This window comes from Mirounga leonina, unplaced genomic scaffold (genome assembly GCF_011800145.1).
Source record: "Mirounga leonina isolate KUSES-001 unplaced genomic scaffold, KU_Mleo_1.0 Mir_92, whole genome shotgun sequence".
NCBI classification, from domain to species: domain Eukaryota; kingdom Metazoa; phylum Chordata; class Mammalia; order Carnivora; family Phocidae; genus Mirounga; species Mirounga leonina.
The window spans coordinates 1,778,700-1,799,323 of NW_023270852.1; the positions used below are offsets into that span (position 1 = coordinate 1,778,700).

The 20,624-nt window shown below is 36.2% G+C and overlaps 1 protein-coding gene across 3 annotated transcripts in view; it reads left to right on the plus strand.

Annotated features, from left to right (window-relative positions):
• SOX6 (SRY-box transcription factor 6) overlaps positions 1 to 20,624 on the plus strand; it is a 602,615-nt gene that overhangs the window by 458,523 nt on the left and 123,468 nt on the right. For 2 of the 3 annotated variants that reach the window (XM_034995171.1, XM_034995169.1), the window contains one exon: positions 12,975 to 13,095. In XM_034995171.1, the coding sequence (XP_034851062.1) occupies positions 12,975 to 13,095 (121 nt within the window). Of the gene's footprint in view, positions 1 to 12,971; positions 13,096 to 20,624 lie in introns of all 3 variants that reach the window. The other variant, XM_034995170.1, reaches the window with a different exon arrangement.

Genomic DNA, 20,624 nt, shown 5'->3' on the forward strand with positions numbered 1-20,624 from the left:
ATTTATTTATGTCTTTGATTTCTTTAATCGATGCCTTGTAGTTTTCAGTGTAGAGAACTTTTACCTCCTTAGTTAAATTTATTCCTAACTATTTTATAGGTCTTTATGTTATTGTAATATAATTAACTTTAATTAAAGTTTTTATAGCAATTTCTATTTTGCAAGGAACTTTTTACATAAATCATTTGATCTTTGCAAAATATTTGTAAGGTAATTATAATACTGGGCTTTGGAGTTTACATTTGTTGAAGTGTGAGGGACAGAGTGAGCAGTTATCAGGTAAAAATTGTGGATATAAAAGACAGCACTACTTTTCTTAAAAGTCCACAATATCCTTCCTCGCTTGCTTCCTCCCTCCTTCTCTTTCTTCTCTTCTCTCTTTACTTTCTTTGTATTTCTTTTCATATTTTTCTTTTCATTCCTCTCATGTCTTTTTTTCATTTCATTTCTCTTTTCTTAACATCTTGTGATTAGGACAAACCTATCTAATACTACCTTTATTTTTTTGGTGGCACAGAAGATTGGCTAAAATTTTAAATTTAAGACATACAATGCTCTTTTTTCTTTATTTGCTTACCATTAAGAAATGTCATCAAGGGCTATGTGTAATACGGTGTTTTAGATGGAGTGAAGTAAAAATTAATACATTAAAATAGAGGATAAAGGAATATTAGAATTTCTTAGTAGGATTGCTTACTTTAAGAACGTTGGAAAATTCAATGTATTTATTTTCCATTTTGAATTCTGGTTATTTATTTTTTTAATTGACCTGAGTGGACCAGCATATCATCCCATTTCTTTTTGGGCTTGGGTTTCTTTTCTTTCTTTCTTTCTTTCTTTTTTTTTTTTTTTAAGATTTTTAATTTATTTATTTGACGGAGAGAGAACACAAGCAGGCAGAACAGCAGGCAGAGGGAGAGGGAGAAGGAGGCTCCCCGCTGAGCAAGGAACCCGATGCAGGGCTTGATCCCAGGACCCTGGGATCATGACCTGAGCCCAAGGCAGTTGCTTAACCAACTGAGCCACCCAGGTGCCCTATGGGCTTGGGTTTCTATTCCTTTCCAGATATAAAGAAGATTAAGATACAGCATCAATTATGAACTGTTATTTTTTATATAGTTGCTCATGTGTGTGTATACAAACATACATATACACACATACATACATATATACATTCATCTGTATGTTGTCTGTCTTTCCTAGTAGATAATGGTAGGGGATTTTGTGAAACTCCTATGTCCCTGGTGCCTAGAATAGTGTCAAATTGAAATGAAAACCATTAAAAAATTCAACACAGTAGGTGCAGGGTAAATTTTGACAAAGGGAAAGAAACTTATGCTTGAGGAATTTTCATGGAGGAGTTGAATTTGAGCTGAATAATGGGAAGGCAAAGAGGAGAGGAAAGATCATTCTATATGTGAGAAGAAATGGCTTGAACAAAGACTTAGAAGCTATTGAAAGCAAGAGAGGAAAGATGGTGAAGGTAGTAGGAAAACAACCTTGAGAGGTACATTAAGAACATCTTGTAGGGTGATTTCAATGCCAGACTAGGCTAGGGAGTTTGGACCCTACCTTTTTTAATAGCGACATTTCCTTATCGTATCTAAGTTACTTAATATGAACATAGTACTAAATAAAAATACAAAAATAAAGAAAATGTCTCTTTAAATCAACATGTTAGCTTATCCTTACATCATCTTCAGTGTTGACACACTTGTGCATTTAGTTGGGGTAGCAGGTGTAAAAGTGTGTGTGTGTGTATGAGTAGAAGTATAGATGCTGAGGGCAGGGCAGTAGTTGTAGGTTACATTCCAAAATGACACTGAAGTTGCCTGTCATTAACTTTTTGCACTAAAAATATTAGAGTGTGAAAACCTCAATGTTATTTCATTTGTGGTGTAGTTATTATTTATGCTTTTACTCAGTATCCATTTCTTTATAAAGATCCCCTTACTTTACCTCTCTGGCCCCCACCCCAGTTACATATACAGGCACCATTTCTCATTGATACTTTTTTTTTTTTTTAAGATTTATTTATTTATTTATGAGAGAGAGAGTGTGAGTGAAAGAGTGTGAGAGAGCGTGAACAAGGGGGAAGGGAAGAGGGAGAAGCAGACTCCCTGCTGAACAGGGAGCCCCTGACCTGGCTTGGGCTCGGGCTTGATCCCAGGATCCTGGGATCATGACCTGAGCTGAAGGACACTTAACTGACTGAGCCACCTAGGCGCCCTTCTCACTGATACTTCTAGGGAAGGTCAGCTTGCCATGGCTGAGTCCCAGCTGTCATTAACTTAGACATCTTGTTTATGTTCTGGTCAGAGTTCACTGCTTATTTCTCAGGCCTATAGTTTCAGATGAAATTGCTTCTATTCTCCATGATAGCTGATGCTTAAATATTTTTCTGTCATTCATTCTATATTGTATAACCAGTCCACTGTGATATAAGAAACATTTTTTATTATTATTTTGGAAAACTGTATTCTTGGCTATTCCGGTGAGAAGAGCTTACTATCTCTGTCAGTAAGGATTACAACTGATGATGATGAAATTATTAAAGAAGTTTAGAGTCCTCTCTATACTATAGAAGAGTTTCAACAGATGTACTAGGAGAGCTCAGTCATTAAAAAATATTTTCAAATGAATGAATAAAGTCAATTTTTGTATTCTCACACCAACTAGTGGACTTCAAAATCCGACCATGGCATGCCAAAAGAAAAGATTGCTGTGATGAAGTATGTTTGGAACAGATGCGTATTTCTGTTGCTTCGATTTGAGGATTGCAAATGATAAAAGGACTTTGAATTGATTCAGAAGATTAAAAAATCAAAATTCTTGTGGCTTAGTTTTTAAATAACGGAGAATGGAAAATCTTTAATGCGTTTATATTACGAATATTTGTTGAGTCCCTACTCTGTGCAAAAGAGGGACTTTTACTAAGCCCTGGGGAGATACAAAGTCCCTGCCTTTAAGTTGTGCATAATTTTAACAAGACCTGTAGTCTAAGATGTAAACCTGCATTTCTGGAGGAGGAATTTAATAATTGAACTCTGGTCATTCCTAACAGAATAAGCTTGTGTAAAATACTTCAGGGGTAAAGCCAGATTGCCTTCATTAGAGGTCAAAAGTTTATGAAAGGTTTATATCTGAATTTGGTTGTTACTAAGAAAGGAATGCTGCATTCTTCACAATGTTACCATATTTATATGGCATTTACACAAAATTTGAAGAAAATTAATTTCCATCTTGGCCAAACATTTTGATCACTGTGTATTTAATGGGGTTTCCATTTGAGAACAACAATCATTAGTCTTTAATATGTTTCATACTCCTGTGGAAATAAGACAGGGTGGATAAGAAGCATTCATCTTCACTAGTCTTTGGAAATATCTAAAGTAATTGAATAGCTCAGTCTTCTGTGATGGCCTGGTGACCACTAACTGTGACTATTTGCATAATAGTCAACTCTTCACTTCTGTAGTGATAACTGTTTGTATCTGATTAAAATTAAGACTGTTTTAGTTCTCTTGACTTTTCCAGAAGTTGCAAAAATTGAGATTTGCTGTTCTGCTTTAACCAAACAAATGCACACATGGGGATAACAATATGCTGAGTTTATGCAGATTTTACAGCACGAATCTGAATAAAATACCCACTAATAGATCCTTAAGGAGTAATAAACACACATGAATTTTCCTTAGTTGCACTTTAAAGTGATTTTAACATACTACTAGACCTTAACAATAATATTTAATTGACAAGATTATGCATTTGTATGGATTGAAAAGGTGGTAGATATCTAATTCCAAATGAATCATAAATTTTACTTTTGCATAACATGTTTTATTAATTTCTCTATGGCCAGGATATTCTACTTCTCTCCTGGTGAGAGTTTCTTAAAACATAGTAAGATAATTTAAACACATTTAATTAACATTTATCATCCATTTTATAAAGTAATCTGACTTTTGTCTTCATAAATACTCTCAAAAATTTTCTAGGTTATAGGCTATAGGAAGACTATGGAAAGATACCTAGTGGAATTTTTGTTGTAATTTAGTTTTCTTTTTAAGCATAGCTTTCCTTTCTCTGTTGACCCTATTCCAAAGTAAGCGGACAAACTGGATGATTTATACTACTATATAAGTGAAAACAAACCTAACACCACTACCTGATAAAATAAGGCTATAGACTTCTCTATGGCATCTTTATATTCCCAGTGCTTACCTAGCACAGTACCGTCAGATAGTGCTAGGTGCTCAAAAAGTAGCTGCTGAATAGCTGATTGAAGACAGGCTCTGTTGACTTCCTTTATGAAGTAGCATGTTTCTTGGGAGCTTAAGAGGTCATCTTATAATGTGGAGCTCTTTATTTCAGAGAATAAGGGGACAGATAAGTAAAAGATGCTAGGAATTATGATTACGCTAGTGCTAAATCCATGTTCTTTTCTTTGAAAATTCAATATTTAAACAGAAAATGTACAAATGAGTGAAACATAAAATAACGACATTTGACTACTGATGATCCTGGTAGATTAATGAGATATTTGCCCATTTTAGAAAATGCAAATCAAGTGGGTGTGTACAGTATGCTGAGAATATAAAAAGAGGTGTTAATGCAAAGGACAGGATTGACTCTTTCAGGGCCATTAACATTTCTCTCTGAATATGCACCTAAAGAAGATTTTTAAAACATGGACTATTGACCTGATAGATAGGAGTCATTGTGCTCTTCCTCTCAATGAGCCTTTCTGTCCTGTGTAACCAAGGAAGGGACCTGGAAAATGCTAAGCTGTGATGTGGATTTAAACACCTATCTTATAAAGACCAACCAGTAAAAGAATGCTTTGTTTGCATGTCTTACTCGTAGTGAGGGTGGGGACATAGTGAAGCTGGGGGCAGGGTATATCTTTTCTATTTCTCCTGTGAATATTTTAGATATTTTATTACATATATTTAATAGTGTAAATGAGTAAATACAAGTTAACTGCTGAAGTTATTTTCTTTTTCCCTTAAATTAACTTCTTATTAAAGTGTAATATACACAGAGAAAAGCATATGTCATAAGTGTAAAGTTAGCTGTTCATTAAGGTTTAAACTAAAACATAAGACTTTGAAAGAATAAAGCCTGAGTTTTTAAAAGGATGTCTTTGAACTATAATATCTTGAATTTGTTCTACCTTTCCAGGGTTTTTCTTGGCTCTTAGTGAGGATTTTGAAAGGAGTGGTGGCAGTAGTATGAAAAGTTCTTGGAAGCAATTGCATTATATTAAAGATGAATGTTAACAATGGTAACGAGGTGTTTTGTGTACTATCCTGGTGGGACCTGAGAGAGAGAGACAGAGATGTGGGGGGAAGGGATAGAATATTTTGCCATCAACAAACAAACAAACAAACAAAAACAAAGCAGGACTCCAGGATGCAGCTACATTTTTGTTCAATGTGTATCCATTGGAAGTTGGTGGGAAACATCTAGATGGGAAGATGGGACTCTGTGTTCTAAAATACTCTTTCCTGTCTCAGAATTGTTCCTGATGAAGGTTGATTTTTCTCTCCTGCTAGAGCTAGCTAGATTCTCTACAAGCAAAGATTTGCTATCCTCTATCAGCTGTAGCAGCCAGAGATTTGCTAAATAAGACAAATGAAAAGCAAACAAGGTGATATCAAGGTTTATTTTAAGTCACTTTATTATTATTATTTTTAATAATAAAAGTCATTGATTTCATTCACCTACTTATGGATAGGTATACCATTTACTACTCTATGGATATTGGTGCTCAGAAAACTGGTTCTTAGGTCTTACTTGGATGGTTCTCACATGGGCCAGTTGACACAAAATGCCTACTATATCCTCAGCCTTGTGATAAGAGTAGTGGAGCATATAGAAGTATAAATGTCACAGGCCATTCAGGACACTCATTTTATTTGGTGAGAGATGATTAATGAATTGAAACAATTAACTAATAAGCAGTAGGCCATATACAATATGAGACTCCTTTGTATACTTCCAACTATGGCCAAGCAAGAGAAGTTCAATATGCTGACTACCGCATCATGCTTTCTAAGGCAGGACAGAGCATAGTCAATATTTTAGACAGGTTTTAGGCAAAAATGGGTTGGAAAAGGTTTTGTGTTAAGGCATGAATTCATCCTATCAATGAGATCCTTCCTCTTCTAACTCTACAGAATTAACTGAGATCCGTGTACAGTTTGGCATGTACTTTTTGGCACTAACAAGAAACCTCCCTGACCTTGAAGGCTTTTCATGCAAGGTTTCTGGGTCCTTTATTTCTTTCACTCTAGACACTGGCTTGTACAGTGGTAACACTTTATACCAATGACTCAGCTATTCTTTGCAATAAAGAAGAGGGCCTTTAGGAAATCCCCTCCACGTCCCCCTCTCCCTCTCTGATTGCTCTTTCTCATTCTGTATTTTCTATCTCTGTCTCCCTTTCTCTGTCATCATTTACAGATTGGAAACATTGGAAACATTCCTTCCAACAGATTAAGAAGCTTTTTTCAATTAAACCTCATAAGGAATGATTCACTAGAAATAAGCTTTAAAATGATCTTCACTTGCTCACTGTTTTTAACTCAGTAATAGACATTAATATGCTCATGATTTTCAATACAAATACATATTTCCCATCACCAAAAAGTTAAATAATCTTCATGAAAGAGAAAATGAGTCCCCCTGAGTGTCACTCTGTTTGCATATTAGCACACAGCCAGGTCTCTGCCAAGTTGCTCTCTGACTGACTGCTGCAGATGCTCTTTCTCAAGTATTCTGAGTCATATCTTTAGTACAAGTCTTCAGGGACAAACAATAGCACCTGTTCCTCACAAGATATCAGGCCAGTTAGCCCATTCATGTATCTTTAATGAAGCTCTGGGGCAGATGGCAAAAAAATGGCATCATCAACAACTTAGCAGAGAGAAAACAAAGGGGATAAGTGTTGATGCAACAATGCTGTTTTACGAATAGGAAGAGACAGAACTTAAGTGTTTTACGTGCATCTGCTGCTGTCTTGATTGTCTGAAAGATGTGTGGAACACCAAGCAATTAAAATTTCTGGGCATGTAGCCTGTTTGATCAAGAATGTGTTCCCCACTTTCTCCAAAAGGGCAACACTTTGGTCAGGGGTTGTGGAAGTTTAAAATTGATGGACAACTGGGCTTTGGTACATGCAGTTCATTTCTTTCATGACGCACTGACTAAGCTTCACCTATGATGGAATTCCTGGTTTCTCATTACCCAGCCTGTTAGTGCTGACTTGCAAAGCAGTAAAAATAATGCAGCTTCATGCTCAGAGATATATTTTGGCCACATCAAATTTTCCTCCTTGTATTAACCACATCAGTTTTACCTATGGAATAATGAAAGGATCTTTGAATTTGTGCTAAGGGAAAGCTATGCTTTCAAGAAAAGATGACACTATTTGAAATTTTGATAACTTCTTGGAAAAGACATGTGGAGACTGGTCATTCTTTGATGGAATGAGGGGAATTCTATTAGTTTTTATTCTTTAGTAAAATATTTTTGGAAGTTGCTGTTTCCAGTGTGACTGCCTTCCCTGGCATGTCATCAAATGGGAAAATAGGATGATGGGAAGAAAGGGGAAAGGCAGGCTTACCATTCTCCAGAGCAGGGTGGGGCTTTTCTGTATAATCACAATTCTCTGTTTGCCTTCAGCCCTGACACTCAGTGCAGTAAACTTAATTCACAACTTCCATAGGAGGAAAATATTTTAGATGCTTATGTGATTCTTGTGTGGCTACCAAGCCCTCTTTCTTTATCTCTCCTCCCTTCCTTGTCCTTGCTTTCCATTCCTGTCCCACCTCCACTCAATAATTTTCTAATAAGTACAATAAATGGAAAACTATGAAAGGGGGAAATTGTTGCTTTAATACATGCTTTCTTCTCATATTATTTGCAATGGGCCATGCTGGTCAGCTTTCTATAAAAGATGGTAGTTGGAAGTATTCATAGACCTCCATTACCCTTGTGAGTTTTTAAGACACATAATTCCTTTAAAACAATATCACACTGGGGAAATCTGAATAAGGGGGTTGGATTGTATCAATGTCAATGCCCCAGGTGTGATATTGTACTACAGTTTTTCAAGTTATTACCAGTTGGGGGAGCGGACTCATAGGATCTCTCTGTATTATTTATTGCAAATGCATGCAAATTTACAATTATATTTATCAAACTTCCAGTCAATTGTTCTTACAAAGAATTATATTCCTTATCTCATTTAGGTCTGTTTAGCAAAAGATGACTTGATGGTTAATATAATATGGCACTTAAAAGTGTAGACTTTGAGCCTGACAAACTGGACTTGAATCCTGGCTCTACCACTTCCTAGTTGGCCGAGTTACTGAGCCTCTCATGATTTTGTCCTCATTAAATGAAAGAGGAGAATAATAGTAAATACCTTACAGAGTTTTGAGGATTACATGAGATAGATCATGTAAATCACTTTCTCAGTGCTTGATATATAGGAAATGCTGGAAAATATTAGTGGCTGTGATGAAGAAGATGATTATCATTACCATCATCATCACTATTATTACTTCTGTTATTAGAGGTATGAGAGGAATGCTTCATCATCTTCTCTTGGCCTAGATTCTAATTGCTACTGGCTATCTTGGCTTGTCTTTAATAAGAAGCACTTTGATTTTTCACGTCATTGTTTTACTTAAAATAAGGGCAATTTTATCAATTGGAGCTAAATGATCACTGCTAATGAATGTATTATAATAAGTTATTGGAATTAATGACAGTAGTTTTGTGATCAAATTTTTCTGGGTACAAAATAAGAGAGAAGAAAGAACAAACTGAAATTAAATGACATACTATCCATACTCCAACAATACACCTCTGAAATAGAAAATCATTTTTGGTTGCAGACCTCCAGATTTTCTCTACCCAAAGAGCATACACACGTGAGTTCTCTTTTCTATCACTGGAAGTCCATGCGATGTAGTGGAAAAAGCACTGGTCAGAGTGATGAGCAGTTCTAGATTCCAGATCCAGCCCTGTCATAGGCACTGTGATCTCAGGCCATGTCTTTTAGCTTCTCTAGCCACCTGTTTCCCTATGTGTAAATTGTGAGGTTTGAATTAGATTAGTGATTCTCAGAGAGTGGTCCCTGGACCAGCAGCACCTGCTTTACCTAGGTACTTGCCAGGGAAGTACCCTCTCAGACCCCACCTAGATCTACTGGTTTAGAGGCTCCAGGGGTAGGGCCGGCCAGTCTTTGTTTTAATAAGCCCTCTGGCTGAACTGGATACACACTAAAATTTGAGAATCATGGCCCTGGATTAAATTTTAGTCTAAATATTAGATTGTTGGACCCCGCTCCCAGAGTTTCTGATTCATAGGTCTGGGGTGGAGCCTTATAATTTGCTTTTATGACATTCTCAGGCATTGCTGATGTTACTGGTCAGTTACCACACTTTGAAAACTACTAGGCTAGATCAACTCTAAGCTCTATTCCAACTCTGGTTCTATCGGCACTTTTGCTTTCACCATGTCTTCTGTCCCCCTTCTTACTTACTTTATGCCTCAATTTATTGAAACTGCCTCTGAATTAATAGTTAGCATTGAAAGTTTCTAACCTATCCTGCTTTGTAGATGGCGATGGACGGAAGGAGCTTCCCTAAATTCTTTTTTTTTTTTTTTTTAAGATTTTATTTATTTATTTGACAGAGAAAGACACAGCAAGAGAGGAAACACAAACAGGGGGAGTAGAAGAGGGAGAAGCAGGCTTCCCGCAGAGCAGGGAGCCCGATGTGGGGCTCGATCCCAGAACCCCGGGATCACGACCTGAGCCGAAGGCACACGCTTAACGACTGAGCCACCCAGGCGCCCCAGGAACTTCCCTAAATTCTTACAACTTATGTTAATATGAAACATCTACAGCTCTTTGGCATTGAAAGTGACCCTAGATGGTTTACTTAGTTATCTCATGTACATAGCTAGTTACGAAAGAAATATCTTCAGATATTCCAAGGTTCAAGAATCAAGGTCTGATGCTTAATTGCCACTGATGCCTTTATGTTGTTTCATGATCTGAAGAGCTTGGGCATCAATGTAGAAGTAAAATTATGTTTTCATCCTAAGATGCTGTTTAATGAATGACACTAAAGTTCCCAAATTCCATCTTCACATGATCCTTGTAATCCCACCTCTTCTTTTTCATGGTTTTCTAGATACTTGGGATGGGATAATGCTCTGTGAGGCCTGGTGTCTGCTAAGAACATGACAAGCCTCTGCCTGTCAAACTGAATTATTTAGTTGGTTCATGTTTTCTTTTTTGAAGTAGAGTTATGGGTAAGAGCCGCTATTTCTTGTTTTTTCTTTTCAGTAATTTGATAATTTTCTAGAATTGAATATGCCAACTATTGTAAGAACAAAGCAAGGCCCTAACATCTCCCAAGTGCCTATTATGTGCCAATCGCTGTGCCAAAAGTGTTACTTTTCTGGTCTATTTAATCCTCACAGTAACCACGTAAGGCAGTATCGTTAACTTTTACATGAAGAAATAGACTCAGATTACAGAAAGGTTAAGTAACCATTCACGATCACACAGCCAAGGAAATGGCAGTGCATAGATTTAAGATCTGAGATGTTTGACAGCAAAGACTTTGTAGGCATAGTAGATTCTGAACAAATGTGTGGTGAACGAACGAATAAAGGAATGACTACATCACATTATTTTCCTAATGCTGAGTTTGAAAAAACTCAGAATCATAAAATTGAAAAGGCTCTATAGGCCATTACCTAGTCAGGGTTTTAGTTATGCTTACCCTCTAAATTATCCCTACTGTATGTATACAGCCTTTACTCGACCACCTCTAGGGAGATGACACACATGACCTCTTTAATCGGAGCGCTTGTTGAATAACTCATTTTTAGAAAATTCTTCTTTGAGTTAAGCTTCCCTAAAATCTCTTTCTTCGGAGTCTTGTTCCACCCTTTTTAACCTCTCAGACTTAATCGGCTTCTTTTGCCATATGAAGAAAACCTTGTATCTTCTCTCTCCCAAGCTAAATAGCCCCCATTTTTTCAGCTATTTCTGAAGAACGTAAGAATAACTTAATAAATGTTCATTAAAAAGAAGGAAAGAATAAATAAATACGATGCCTAGACTTCTCATTTTCTTGTTCTCCTTTAAAGCACGAAGCATCTGTGCTGTTCTAGGTACATGCTAGGAACCATATTTCTAGAAGTAAATGAAATGATTTCCTTTGACGTACTCTTGCACTGAACAACAGTCACCTACAAAAAAGACTGTTTTATTTTCTGACGTAGAACAGTGCCCTCATCTTTGACATCTCAGGTTTGCATCAGGTCACCGCAAGCTGGAGTTGAACAGCAAACCTAGTGCTTTTCTTCAGGGTTAAAGGCAAGACCTGGGCACGAGGGGATCAGCTCCAATTTACGCAGGCTAAGTTTGTACTGTAATGTACAAGACTCGGGCTTACCTCAGCTAAAATGGTAGAAATAGCTGCCCAAAGCTAGTTTCTTTCACGCCCCACTGGCAAGGTAGTAATTGCACAAAGACCTTTTTATTATAAGTTGATTTTCCTGAGAAATGAATTCAGAAAAATACCGTAAAGTGTTTATTTTTTGCTTGCCCTTTATTAACCCACATCTTAGGGCTTTCCCTAGAGAAAAACTGTTGGTAAATGAAACCTCTTAGACCCACACAGAAGCATTTTTGCACCATGTCCCTGGCTGTGGAGGGACCAGGGATAGGACAAGGCAAGTTGGCGCTATTTAAACAGGGTCATCAGCCAGTATCCGGAATTTTGCCTAAAGAGAAGATTTAAGAATTTAAACAGCAGAAGGGTTTGGGTTTGGTAGAATTACTGGTAAGTGTTTGTATCTTCAACAGGATATAATGCAGCTTTTTTTTTTTTTTTAATATGAGTAAAGAGCCCAAAGACCCATTTTGAATTTAAAGATCACTTCTGTTAGGACATCCTAGTTTTGATCTTTAAATAACAAAAGTCCTGTATTCAGCCTATAAACTCATACACTAAAAGCCAGGACAAAACCTTCCTGTGATGCTCTCCTGGAATCAGGGTAGCATGCATAGAGTAAAAAAGGGAGCTAGGAAATTAAAATGTGATTTCACAGGCATGATTTTGTCATAGCTCTTATTTTCTTTATATAGAATACAAATACTGATATAGAGAGAAGATTTTCTATTTTGCATTTTTGTGCTCTTTGATACATTTATTGAGGTCAAATGAAATTTGATATAGTAGGATTTATTATGAAATGCTCTCTGAATACAGCTCCATAATTACTGAGCCACATGGTAGTGCATAAAGCTGTAAAACTGCTAAGCCAGACAAGCAATTTATATGTTACATCGAGGTGTGTATGGCAAAGAATATTAGTTTAATTGGAAGCCAAGGTGTAGTAGCCTTAAATCTGAAGAACTATATGTTTAACATAATGCAGTAAGGCTTTGAAATAAGACACCTAAACTGGGGAGATACCGCTTTGGGAATATATCAAAATTAGACATTATTTTCTGACCAAGGATACTAAACACTGTTTTCCTAATAAAGGGCAGAATGCAAAGCAGGTGAAAGGGCAAAACCTTTCAACATTGCACGGTGTACGAAGCAAACATTTCTTCCACCAGTTGTTTTGTTAAAAAAAAAAAGAAAGAAAGAAAAAGGAAAAGAGTCAAGATAAAAGAAAACCATTCCCCACAATTTGGTGGAGGCAGTGATGAGGCAAAATCACAAGGAGGTTGTGTCCTTGGAGTGCTAATGGGATCTAAGAACAGCGACTGGGTACCTTTCGCCTGCGTTTTCTCAGGGAGCAGATTTGGAATGAGGTCACAAGTGGGTGGCTGTTTGGGTACCAGCACAGCCGCAGGAGTGAAAAACAAATACTTCTTGGCATACATTTGCTCTCTGTCTGATCATAGGCTCTCTTCTGTTTAGCAGGTTCAGGGTCACATGCCTCCGCTCATGATCCCAATTTTTCCACATGACCAGCGGACCCTGGCAGCTGCCGCTGCCGCCCAGCAGGGCTTCCTCTTCCCCCCTGGAATAACATACAAACCAGGTAAGTAGAGAGGAATTTAACATTCTTTTGGAAATGCTAAGATCCCCATGTTTTTGCTTAGTAGTCACAACAAACACAGGCGCATACAAAGGAGCTACAAATAAAACGATCCATAAAAGCCGATTTTCACGTAAAATTCGAATTGGGAAGTTAATTGGGAAGGGGGGGCACGTTCAAAAACTCTTTGGTTGCTAAAAACTTTTGCTTTCTCTTTTTCCACCTGGTTTGTTCTGAATTCACAGATAGAATGCTACTTTCCCTGGGGACCACAAATTTTTGTCAGCGCTCTCTTATAACTTTACTGTGAATAATTGTCTTTGGTTAAAGACCCTTTCCTCCTCCTCTGGGAGATTTCATGCTCTGGGACAGTGGTCACATACACTATAAAATGTTACTGTTGTTTATTGTCTGATTTCTCCTGGAAGAAAAGTTAAAACGGGGCTGATTTAATTAGCTCACCGCTAATAGGTAAGATTCCTTTGGATTTGAGTTTAAATAATGAAGCATTCAGTAGTATTTTCTCATTCATCTTTGAACCTCAGAAACAGGTCACATAACCTTGCAGTGAAATATGTTTTGAGATGATTTAGCAAATGTTATGATTTTTCTTTATTCCTCTGAGTTTACTGGACTCCTGGGGAATTCAATTAGGGACATAATGGTTTGAAGCTTCTTTCAGAGCCTCCTTGTAAACAGGGCTTTAAATGTTTAAAGATATGTTGCCAAAGGAATCCAATGTAAGAAGATAGTCAAGTAAATAAAGTCAACCTTAATTTCATTTGTGCATTCTTTGTAAGTGACCTCAGCTCAGAAGTAGTGACCTTGTTCTACTCATTAATAATTTCCGTGTCAAGTTCTTTTTAACATATTAACCTGATTATATTAACCACCAAATCTGAATGCAACAAATCTGAGTGCAGCGGTTTCTTTGTGTAGAGGTTTTATAAAGTGAACAAAGGCATTTTAATGTGCTTAAAGTAATAATAAAATATAAATCACTTTACTAAAATCCTCAGCAAGAAAGCTTACTAAGTAGCATAAAAACAAACCTAAGTGAATTTTAACATGTATTTTAATTGCTTAATGCTATCGATTACTCTTTTGCATTTGGTAGATTACCACCTTCCTTGTGTGGAAAGGTAGGATGCCTGTCAGAACTCACAGGTTTCAAGGAATAGAGATTTAAGGAATTGGCTCATTTTAAGGACTGACTTTGAAAATTCCTCAGATACAAATTAGTCAGACCTGGTTGTACCAACGATTTTGGGATACCTCAATGAAAGAAAATTTTATTGTTTAAACTGTCAGAATTTGATTTTTCTAGAGCAGGATTTTTAGAGCAAGGTATATTCCCTATGAAATTGATATCCATATTAAGGACAGGAGTATATTTTGTCAGAGACTATGTTTCTGTCAGTGCAGTGGTTCGGTCCTTCCCTGATCTCTCTAAGTAGTTCTGAACTATTTCTCTGCCTTGACTTCCTTTGGAACATTGATGTAAGCTGAATTTACTGATTTGCCCTGAGTCTGAGTTGTCATTCCTATACCAGTCTTAGAAACCTTTTCATCTGTAGAAACCCTTTCTTTAATTTTAGTGCTTCTAAGTTTAAAATGCTTCACATTTAAAAATTGGGTATGAGCCTTATTTTCTGCTGGGCATAACATTGACATAGTCGACATGTTACTTACCTAATTTTGTTAAAACAATAATGCCATTTTTCATGGGGGAATGTACTGTTATATAGTTAATGAATTTGGACCACTTTTTAAAAATTCTTCTCACACAGTATCGACAAAACTGTAGTAAGTAACTAAGAAGAATATGGTGATTGGGAGAGTGTTGCGCAGAAGTGTTACCTCCGTCGAACAACATATGTGCAGCACACTGTGGTGTTCAGGGGTAGCAGAATTGTTTGTGATTATGGTGGCTAAAACCTGTTGGTTACGGCATAACATGGATCTGGGCATGTAGCACAATTTTTAATTACAGGCAAGGCTGATAAAATAAGGTGTTTTCTGGTGACCCCTAAGTTACGTCAGAGGGTTTAATTAACCAGAACTCTAAATCCTTAATATTTTGGCTGCTCTGGGTTTTATTGTATATACAAATTATATTGAAAAGGATTCAAATTATTTGTTCTTATGTAATTAGCAGAGAAATTACATATTCGGGCGACTTAATCTATGCAGTGTTTTTGTCCTTCACGTGAACTGGGGGAATAGAGTCGTGTTGGACTGGAGTCTGGACTAGGAAAACTGTGCGCTCCAAACTGAGCTATGATAATTTCACTTGAAATACATGTGAAACAGTGATTAAATTTTTAGAAGAGAGTAGTTCTGTCACATTTGAAAGACATGAAACGGTGGCATAACTTTATATTTTGGTCCCTTGGACAAGAGGATGAGCAATCACTGTCTTGGTCTTTATAAATTACAAAATAAATGGCTCTCTTTTTGCTCTTTTCCACCTTCCCATAACCTAAAAACAATCCTACGGTGTTTGTGCCTTCAGCTGATTGAATAATTGTCTTGATTTCTAGAAAGCACGGGCTATCTGGGGGTGATGTTCACTGTCAAAGTTGACTGTTTCTGAATCCATTATTGGATAGTCTAAACAAATATACTTAGGGCTACGGACCTTCTTCCCTTCAGATAATTTTACACATTGCTCTGGGCATATCAGGGTCCTGGTATGCAGCAAACACCAAACTTCAGTGGGTTGTTGAGAAGCCATGTGGCCTACAGGGATTGTGCAGTTTCAGGGGGAATATCTATCAGATTAATATCTGTAGACATAGCTTTATTGAGTTTTAACCCTTAATTTTTTTTTTAAACAGGTTATATAATTAGACACATCATTCTAGAAAAACTCATCAGGGCCCAGAACATACACCACAGAATTTTGGTTGCTTTGCTCTTTCACATCATGAAACAGAGATGCAGCAATCCGGGGCAAGATAAATGCGTTTAAGCACCTATATTTGAGAACATTAAAAGATTAAGCCTATTTAGCTGGCAATGTGTATATCAGACAGGACTGACTTGGCTATAAAATAAAAATAATGGATAGCCTCCTTCACACGCCAGGGATGGTGCAGCTGACCCATGGACTTTGTGTAGTTTGGATTTTTAAAATAATTGCTGCTGAAGCAGCCCCCTTGGCTTCCTAGGAGATTCTGGGAATAGGATCTCTGCCGGCCCCTGGCTTTCCACCCACTTGTTATTATAATATAATAGCTAAAGCCTCCTGAATAAGTTGCTCCGTGCCAAAAACTGTGCTAAATATTTTACATGGATTATTTTATTTAATTCTTACCTGAACATGTCATTTAGCCTTGCTGAGCCTCACATTTTTGTCATCTAAAAAATACATCCACTGCACAGTATGGGTGTGAAGATTAAATTTGTTACAATGTATGTGAGTTCTTTGAAAATTCTAAGGCACTAGGTTTGGGGGTAAAGTCTGACTATGAAACTAAGTAAATTTAACAATATTAAACTACATCCTTATCCATTAGAAACGTCCAAAAACTGAGCATTGGACTGAGATATATTACCCCTCTGCCTAATGACCAAAAACAATTTTACAAGTATACCTAGTGCTTCTTTTAGAAAAAAATTCTGGTGAAATATATATATATATATACACACACACACACACACACACACACATACATATACATAATACTTAATATTTTAACCATTTATAAAAGTACAGTTCAGTGACATTAATACATTTGCACTGTTGTGTAAGCATTACCATTATCTATACACAAAACTTTTGATCATCTACAATGGAAACTTTGTGTCCATTAAATGATAACTCTCCCTGTCCCCTAGTAACCTCTATTCTATTATCTTTCTCTATGAATTTGCCTATTCTAGATACTTCATGTAAGTGAAATCATACAATATTTGTTTTTCTATGTCTGGCTTATTTCTTTATGTATAATGTTTTCAAGGTCCATCCATATTGCAATATGGATCAAAAGTTCATTCTTTTTTATGGCTGAATAATATCCCATTGTGTATATATGTCTATGTCTGTGTGTATATGTCTATATATATATATATATATATATATATATATATATATAGTATAATACATTATATGGATAGATAGATAGTTTGTTTATCAATTCATCTGTTGATGGACACTTGGGTTGTTTCCACATTTTGGTCATTGTGAATAATACTGCTGTGAATGTTGATATACAAATATCTGAGTCCTTGCTTTCAATTCTTTTGGATATTTATGTAGGAGTAGAATTGTTGGGTCATATGGTAGTTGTGTTTAACTCTCTGAGAAACTGCCAAACTGTTTTCCACAGAGGCTGTGCCTTTTATACTCCCACCAGCAATGCAAGAGTTCCAATCTCTTCACATCCTCACCAACACTTGTTATTTTCCACCTCCTACAAAAAAATTATAGCCATTCTAGTAGATGTGAACTAGTATCTCATTGTGGTTTTGATTTTCATTTCCCTAATGATTAATAATTTTAAGCATCTTTTCATATGCTTGTTAGAAATTTGTATATCTTTCTCAGAGAAAGTACTTTGCTTAGTTTTTTTTTTATTATTATGTACAGTTTTTTTTTTTTTTTTAAGATTTTATTTATTTATTTATTCATGAGAGACAGAGAGAGAGAGAAGCAGAGGGAGAAGCAGGCTCCCAAGGAGCAGAGAGCCCGATGCGGGGCTCGATCCCAGGACCCTGAGATCATGACCTGAGCCGAAGGCAGACGCTAAACCATCTGAGCCACCCAGGTGCCCCTTATGTACAGTTTTTAATTAAGCTGTTTGCTTTTTGTTATTGAGTTTCAGGAGTTCTTTAAATATTCTAGATATTAATCCCTTATCAGATACATGATTTGCAAGTATTTCCTTCTATTCTTAGGTTAGCTTTTCACACACTTGGTAGTATCTTTTGATGCACAGAAGTTTTTGATTTTGAAGCACTCCAGTTTATCTTTTTTGTTCTTGCGGCCTGTGCTTTTGCTATCATAGCCTTGCAATCGTTGCCAAATACGAAGATTTACTCCTGTGTTTTCTTCTTAGAGTTTTATAGTGTTAGTACTTAAGTTTAGGTCTTTGATCCTTTTGAGTTAATTTTTATATGTTATTTAAAGCAAGAGTTCAACTTCATTCTTTTGCATGTGCCTATCCAGTTTTCTCAGCACCATTTGTTGAAAAGATACTCCTTCCTCATTGAATATTCTTGGCTCCCTTGCCAAAAATCAATTTACCATATATCTAAGGGCTTATTTATGGGCCCTCTATTCTGTTGCATTGGTCTGTATATCTGTTCTTATGCCAGTAACATACTGTTTTAATTACTGTAACTTTGTAGTAAATTTTAAAGTCAGGAATTGTAAGTCTTCCAACTCTATTCTTTTTCAAGATTGTTTTGGCTATTGGGGACTCTTGCAATTCCATATAAGTTTGAGGATTTGGTTTTCCACTTCTATGATAAAGATCTTTGGAATCTTGATAGACATTTCATTGAATCTCTTGATTGCTTTGGATAGTATTGACATCTTACCAATGTTAAGTCTTCCTGCTGATGAACATTTCCATTTATTTAGGTCTTTTAAAATTTTTTTCAGCGATGTTATATAGTTTTCAGCGTACAAACCTTTCACCTCTTTGGTTAGTTTTATTCCTAAGTATTTAATTATTTTAGATGGTATTATAAATAGAAATACTTTCTTAATTTTCTTTTGGATTGTTCATTGCTAGTATATAGAAAAACAAATGATTTGTGTGTGTTAATTTTACAAGATTGCCAACTTTTGCTAAATTTGTTTATTAGCTCTAGTAGCTTTCTTGTGGATTCTTTGGAATTTTCTATATGTAGGATCATGTGATATGCAAATTGAGATAGTTTTATCTCTTGCTAACCAATGTTGATGCCTTTTGCCCTCCCTCCCTTTACTTCTCTCTCTCTCTCCCTCCTCCTTCTTTCTTTTTCTCTTTCTCTCTCTTTGTCCCCCTCTCTCTCTTCCCCATCCTCCCTATTTCCCTCCCTCCCCTCTCCCCCCCCCCTCTCTTCTCCTTTCCTTCTTTTCTTTTCTTTCTCATCTAATAGTGCTGGCTTGAACTTCCAGTATAATGTTGTATAGCTGCAGTGAAAGCAGGCATCATTATATCATTCCTGATCTTAGAGGGAAAGCTTTCCAGTCTTTTACCATTGAGTATGATGTTAACTGTGGATTTTTCATAAATATCCTTTATCATGTTGGGGAATTTTCCCTCTATTCCTAAATTTCTAAGAGTTTTTATCCTGAAAGGGTGTTAGATTTTGTCAAATGCCTTTTCTGCATCAATTGAGATGATTATGTGGTTTTCTTCCCCTTTGCTCTATGAATGTGATGTATTACATTGATCTTTTTGCGAGTGTTGAACCACCTTTGCATTCCTGGGATAAATCCTGCTTTGTCATGGTGAATAATCCTTTTAATATGGTGTTGGATTCAATATGCTAATATTTTTTGAGGGTTTTACATCTATATTCATAAAGGATGTTGATCTGTAATTTTCTTTCCTGTGATGTCTTTATCTGACTTTGCTATTAAGGTAATGTTGGCCTCATTATTTTATAGTTAGGAAGGGTTTCCTTTCCAATTTTTTTTTTTTTTGAAAGTTTTGGGGAGAATTAGTGTTAATTCTTCTTTTTAAAAATTTATTTATTTTTATTTTTTTAGAGATGGGGGAGGGAGAGAATCTTAATCTTAAGCGCCACACCCAGTGTGGAGCCTGACATGGGGCTCGATCTCACAACCCTGAGATCATGACCTGAGTTGAAACCAAGAGTCAGTTGCTTAACTGACTGAGCCACCCAAGTGCCCCTAGTGTTAATTTTTCTTAAGTGTTCAGGAGAATTTACTGGCAAAGCCATCTGGTCCAGGGCTTTTCTTTGTTGAGTTTTGTTTACTGATCCAATCTCTTTACTTGTTATAGGTCTGTTGAAATTTTCTATTTCTTCTTGAGTCAGTTTAGGTAATTTGTGTGTTTTAAGAAATTTGTCCATTTCTTCTAGATTGTGTAATTTTTTGGTATAGAACTGTTATCCAGTGCTTCTTTTGAATTCCTTTGTTTCATTAGCATTTACTGAGTACCATTTATTTGCATATATATGTTGGGGGTGTACATATGTGTGTATATGTATATATAAATATATATATGTGTATATATATTCTTATTTAATTTTCTTTACAACTCTAAGATATAGGTGGCATTATATCTATTTTGTTAAAAGAAAAAAGATATGAATAGTCAAATAAGTTGATTAAATTTTCCAAGCTTTCCCATCTAGAAACTAGTGAAGATAGAATTCAGACTGAAGTTCTCTGATTTGATATTTTATACCCTTGCAGACATGGTTTAAGTGTGTATGATATTAAGAGAAGTCTAGCTCTTTATTTGCTGTGGAAAATATGTGATTTATATGTATGGATTCATCCAAGATGGATTCATCTTGTAATGCTAGCTATTTCTACCTCTTCCAGAATATGTAAAGCTGAGGTT